General features: G+C 36.3%; 2 protein-coding genes across 4 annotated transcripts in view; both read right to left on the reverse strand.

The window, feature by feature from the left end:
• adora2b (adenosine A2b receptor) overlaps positions 1–2,498 on the reverse strand; it is a 7,345-nt gene extending 4,847 nt beyond the window's left edge. The window contains exons 1-2 of the mRNA XM_016517286.1: positions 2,416–2,498; positions 1,787–2,255 (exon numbers count right to left, since the gene is read on the reverse strand). Of these exons, the coding sequence (XP_016372772.1) occupies positions 1,787–2,106 (320 nt within the window). The 5' untranslated portion in view covers positions 2,107–2,255; positions 2,416–2,498. The remainder of the gene's footprint in view (positions 1–1,786; positions 2,256–2,415) is intronic.
• Positions 2,499–4,288: 1,790 nt separating this feature from the next.
• specc1 (sperm antigen with calponin homology and coiled-coil domains 1) overlaps positions 4,289–6,139 on the reverse strand; it is a 105,520-nt gene continuing 103,669 nt past the window's right edge. For 2 of the 3 annotated variants that reach the window (XM_016517314.1, XM_016517315.1), the window contains one exon: positions 4,289–4,923. In XM_016517314.1, coding sequence (XP_016372800.1) covers positions 4,834–4,923 — 90 coding nt within the window. In that variant the 3' untranslated portion in view covers positions 4,289–4,833. The remainder of the gene's footprint in view (positions 4,924–6,139) is intronic. The other variant, XM_016517316.1, reaches the window with a different exon arrangement.

Raw genomic sequence — 6,139 nt, forward strand, 5'->3', positions numbered from 1 at the left:
AGGTATTCGGCCAATCACAACGCATTGGATATCTGGCCAATCAGAGCACACCTCGCTTTTCAGACCGATTAGTTTTGTAAAAATCGACGCGTTTCAGAAAGGCGGGGCATAGAGGAGAAACAATAATGTACAGTATGTGGAAAATTGTGTTTTTTTTTACCTTAAACCGCATAAACACATTTCATTACACCAAATACACAAAATAATGTTCTTTTTAGCAGCATCATATGACCCCTTTAAAGAGAAAAAAAAGAAAAGAAAAAAGAAGCATCTGGTTGTACATTATATTAAAAAACACTGTATGATACATATCACACCACTAAAAGGAAAAGTCCTGCCATTAACCACCTTTTATCATTATTTCACAGTACAACCAATGACTCAGAGGAAAAAGATGCTCTGGGCCTCTTTTGCTGAACAGTGGAAAGACCTTCTGATTCAAGCCCACGCTTACATTTATATAATAGCAGCCTACTGTTTTAGGAAACTTGAACCCTATTTAGATCCTTCAGTCAGTGGATATGTAGCTAAACACAGCCAGCCCTGAGCTTTCGTGTTTCTACACGGGAAAAGAAAGACGGAGAGAGACCGACAGATGAGTGGAGAATGTGTGAGTAAGAGAGAGATGTGGTGACCAGTCTAGTGAATGAATGCTGAACGGGGAATACTGTCTGGCAGCAAAGTGAGGAAACTTGGTTCCTCTTGGATCATCTGCTGACAGCAATCGTGCCAAAACCCTGTATTTCCAGTAACTACAGTGTAACGAGAAACATACTTTCATCTTGGCCATGAAACAGTGAGAGTAACATGACCACCCAGGATCTGAGATGATTTGGAGTGCACTGAACAGCTTTATCATTAAAGTCACCTACTGTAAGCATTTCCTTATTCAACACTATCATTAAAAACTCAGTGAACTGAGAGAAACTGCATTCCCACAGGACTTAATACAGCGTTGGCTGTGGAAGTGAAACCCGAGCCCTAAATATTCAGTCACAAGTGTGCTTTAGTAATTACATGGCATGAAGCAGAAAGAGAATGCATGAAATTACACATGCACACTTGTTTGTATATCAGTCAGACAATATGTAATTCCTTTTGTTATTCCTTTCGTCAGTCTTTCCATTCATTTTGAAGAAATATGACGGGACAAGTGACATTGAGCAACCTTCTTTCTTTAATTGCCCTCCTTAAATTTCCCTATTAACACAGATTAAGAAAATTAGGCCGATATCCATTTCGAGTTTAGCTTGTGACTGCGTGTGACATCTTCGCGCTGTCCAGAATAAGTCTTTAACTTCGATAAACTAGATTAACTTTGAACGAATTGCAAAAGGGGCAAGAGCATCAATCATATTGATCGCATATAGCCTACAATCAATACTGCAGCCTTTCAGGAAAGATGCGGGTCGTTTTGTTGTGTGTTTATAAAGATGAGATGAATCAATTATGTAATATTAATGAGAAAGTGTACTACTTGATAATTCACTCAGGACTGAAAATACAGAAGACCGCGAAGAACAGGTTCATGATGCACGCGCGTGTAAATGTCAGAGATTGTTTCAAGACAGCTGTGATATATATATATATATATATATATATATATGTGTGTGTGTATATATATATATATATATATACACACACACATATATATATATATATATATATATATATATATATATATAAAAGAGGTAATGCTTTATTTAAGAACCAAGACTCATAAATAATAGGTAGTAATGAATCGCTCAGTGATAATGAGGAAATGCTAATTAACGGAAAAACTCACCTCAGGGGGATTTTTACAGCCAGATATCTGTCGATGGCAACCGCCAGAAGACTAAATATTGAACTTTGAGTCAGTACCAGAACAAAACACGCCAGGAAAAGGCATCCGTAAAAGTCTGAGTGCAGACCAATGCTTATTGTAATGGCAAAAGGAATGGCAAGACATCCAACCAGAATATCTGCCACGGCTAGAGACACCAGAAAGTAATTGGTGGCGTTCTTGAGAGTGGAGTTGATGGCCACAGCCCAGCACACCAGCACATTACCGGCGATTGACAGGACGGCGATCACCAGCTCAATAGCGATATACAGCGAATCCATTGCTGCTCACTTGACTGAGAAACACCTTCAGACCGTAGTTAGGATGTCATGAGTCTGTCTGTCACTCTGTGCTGCTTGTCCAGTGGTAAAAGAACCGATTTGCAATAATCCACGGATCTCCAAAGTTTGTGATTTGCCAACACGGCCATCTGTTGATTTAAACAAACAACGTTATTTGTATTCATTCTTTGAAGAGAATCATTCAAAACCATTAGAGGCAGATAAAGACGCGTTGTTTCTTTCCTCACTTCTAGAAGTTCCCACTGACGAGAAGAAACATTTACATTTTGATGAGGTGGAGTTACTTACCCTCATTTCAGAATTGTTTTTTTATTGTTTGACTTTCCTCTTTAAACTAGCTTGCATTCGCGTCAGAGAAGTAATCTGACGCACCGCGAGCGCAACACATGGCTTTTCAAGCAGCTTCACGGAAAACAGCCTGTACATCACAGCTCGACGCCACGCCCAGCGATGCGCTGCCACACAAGCTCAATGATTTTAATGAGCAATTTCAAATAAAACACACATTTTGGATTGTCCGCTGACAACTATTATAACGAAGAATAAATGATAAAGAATAAATCTAATCAAACTAGATTTGTCTTTCCTTAAACAAATTGTAATACTTGGAAAGCAGATTTAAGAATAGCGTTAAAGTAAAATCATAGTAAGATAAGTTGAAACACTAATATAGGCTAGATAAACAAATGGAGAGGGAGAGCGATATATTATATAGCTATAATAGAATGCAGCCGATAGAAAGCTTCTGTGGTCTTGCATTCTGTAAATACGATTATAATTATGCAAATAGGCATATATGACCAATCAGAATTCCAGTGTGCAAATTTTACGGTGACATTTAGTTCTTGCGCGTTGAATTTGAATGGCGAATATTCTATCAGTGGCTTTAATATAATTGTTTAAACAAAGTTTCATGATGATTATAATGAAAGTTTAATAATGTAGTATAAGAAAATGATGAATTACCTAAAAATAAATAAAATGAATGGAGTCGCTAAATTATTTGCAGATGTTCATTTGGTTTAGTGCAAACTCTTACTGGAAAAAGTTGGAAACATTTGCCATGTTCATTAGTCCCTGTAAAATCTGTTTATCTGCCCTTCAAGATGGATTCTATTTTTGTCCTTATTGACATTTGACATTGATTGAACTTATCTGTGTGTTTAGCTTATAGATGTTTGGTACAAAAGAGTCAGATTTTCTGAAAATTGAGCATGTAGTGTTTCTGAGAGGATCTTGGTGAGTGAAGTGACAATATTGTGTAATTGCCAAAGATTTACCATGTGGACTCTGTGTATCTCTAGCCACACACGCATTTCAGCACATCATTTTAAGGGTTTGTAGCAGACCTATAAAAAACGGAGCCAGTATGACTCCTAAATTGTCAAAGTGCCCAATTTCACTTCTGCATAAATCACATGGGAGGAGAAATAATAGTAGCATTTTGTGAATTAATATGACATTTGTTTCTGAGATTCTCTATTCTGTTCTAATAAAGGTGACTGTAGCTTTTTAATTCAAACAAGCAAACAATATATATGATGACACAAACCTTTATTACCATTATCATCAATTAACAGTCTTCTATCATGAAGCAAAACTGAAGTTTCAAATAGAAAAAACACATTCCTTTGCGATCTAAATATTTAAGAGCAAAGAAGTCAATAAATAGCATTTCCAATAAGAAAACATTTGAAAACACAGATGCAGTCTGTTTTTTTGTATACATGTTTTGCTTCTGTTGAGAGAGAAATTATTATCAGTTGCCCATGCGTTTGAATGAACAAAGAGTTCTTGTTAGAATTTGGCACAAATTACACTGCTGACCAGCCTAAACACATTCCTTTGAGAGTATTTTCCCAATACTGATATTTTTTTTAAACATTGTTTAAAATATATTTAATTTAAACACATCCCATGTAATTTAAACAGGCACAAAAAGCATTAAAGAATCAATAATGGTTGTTTGAAACAGTCTCATAATATTCAATCAGATATTGACTTTCTGGCATTTTTTTTCAGGAAATAATTAACTAGAGTAATATAGAAATAATCTTAGTGTTTGTTAATAAGGAATACGTAAATGCACAAAAAGTCAGTTAAACAATTGGGACATTGTAAAGTTTTTGATGGTTATTGTCTCTCTAAGTGACAAACTACAACTTTTCAACAAAACCTATGAAACTTATTTTCATAGTTCACTAAGGTTTTATGTCTTACCAAGACATATTACAAGTCAAAATTATTTGTGGGAAAACTAACATTTTAAAAATACTTTATAAGTATATCAATATATAAGTATGTCAATATATAGATTTGGGTAATAATACTCTCTATAAAGATTAGCAGCTGCACTTCAACTCTTAGCAAAAATTTAACATACTAAAAAAACTATACCAGTTTCAGTGCAAGATTGCAAACCTACACTCTGCAAGCAACTTCAAACTTCAAAAACTGAGTTAGGTCTATATGACACACGAATTGTAAGGAAAAGAGAAGTTGTGTGTTTGCGTGTGTATGACTATTGTACTGAATATGATATGCTGGTTGTATTCAGAGAGAGAACCTGACTGGTGTGAACACTACAGAACTGTGTGTGTTTGTGTATTTAGAAACACTGTAGGGAGAACTGGACCAGGCAAATAAAAGTGCTTCTGTGCCCTCCTCTTCGTCTTCATCTTCCTCTTCCTTTCTTCCAGTCAAAAATTAAGTCTCAAAATACTTATAGATCTGAGATACATATTGCATGACACTTTGCCAGTCCGGTCGGTCTGTGTGCATCAACTCATCAATGTCCTACAGAGAGAGCAGATGTAAAAGTTTACATGCAGGAAATACTTTTTCACACATTTTCATGCATGCTTCTTAACTATGTGAACTTATGCATCGTATTTTGTTTTATTTAATTATTTTACCCATGCCTTAGTCTTGCATTCCTGAACTATAAAAATCCATCTTAAAGATATTATAAATAATATTATTTATTAATTATGTTGATTTGAAAAAGGAGTAAAATAAACACAAACCATTTCAATATCTATTGTGTACATAATAACTGTTTTTCTGACAGTAGTGCTGCCATTTCCACTGCAATAAACCATTCTGGCCTTAAAAGAATAGTTCACTCACATATTACAATTTGCTGAAAATGTACTCACCATCAAGCTATCTCTTCTTTGGAACAGATTTTGGCAAATGTAGCATTACATCACATGCTCACTAATTGATCCAATGGAGGGAGTGAATGGGTGACGTCAGAATGACAGTCCAAACAACTGATAAAAACATCACAATAATCAAAAAGTAAAACATGCGACTCCAGTAAAGAAAAAAAGAAGAAAAAAACATGTTTGTAATAAATCCAATATAACGATGTTTTTAACTTTAAAGGTGGGGTATGTATTTTTTTCAAAAACGCTTTAGAAAACTGAGTCGGGCCGAGTACCAAAACAAACTTGTAGCCAATCAGCAGTAAGGGGCGTGTCTACTCGTGAAGTGGAGGAGAGAGAGAGAGCGCTCAGTGCACAGGACGGACATTAGCCGAGCCGAGCGATGACAGAAAGATAGAGATGGTGGATAAAAAAACAAAAGAGGAAAACGTCTGCGAAACAAAAGAAGGCTTACGATAAGGCAAGAAGTAGGACCCGTGTAAATCTCGGATAAGCTTTCCAGCGCTGGAGAGAACTCAAGGAGCGGAAGGCCTGAGATCGGACGCAGAGGTTGTTTTGTTTCTTCTCGACAGGTGAGTAACATTGGTTTTGCTTTGTTTCACAGAACAACATATATTAATATGCTGTTAAAACACATATATGCACGTTAAAACACACAGTACTACCAAAACACATTCAACCTGTATTACCCTAGTAACACACATTGCTTTCACTTATTGATGACATCATACCCTCAGCCGGCTGGCACAGCAGATTCCGCCATAATCGTTGCCTGGGTTGCGTACGTATATGTGGGGCGGAGCTATCAAAATAGGGGCGAGACCCTTTTGGGGTAGGGGCGT

Source organism: Sinocyclocheilus rhinocerous, unplaced genomic scaffold (assembly GCF_001515625.1).
Source record: "Sinocyclocheilus rhinocerous isolate Xijiao unplaced genomic scaffold, SAMN03320098_v1.1 scaffold1319, whole genome shotgun sequence".
Taxonomy (NCBI): domain Eukaryota; kingdom Metazoa; phylum Chordata; class Actinopteri; order Cypriniformes; family Cyprinidae; genus Sinocyclocheilus; species Sinocyclocheilus rhinocerous.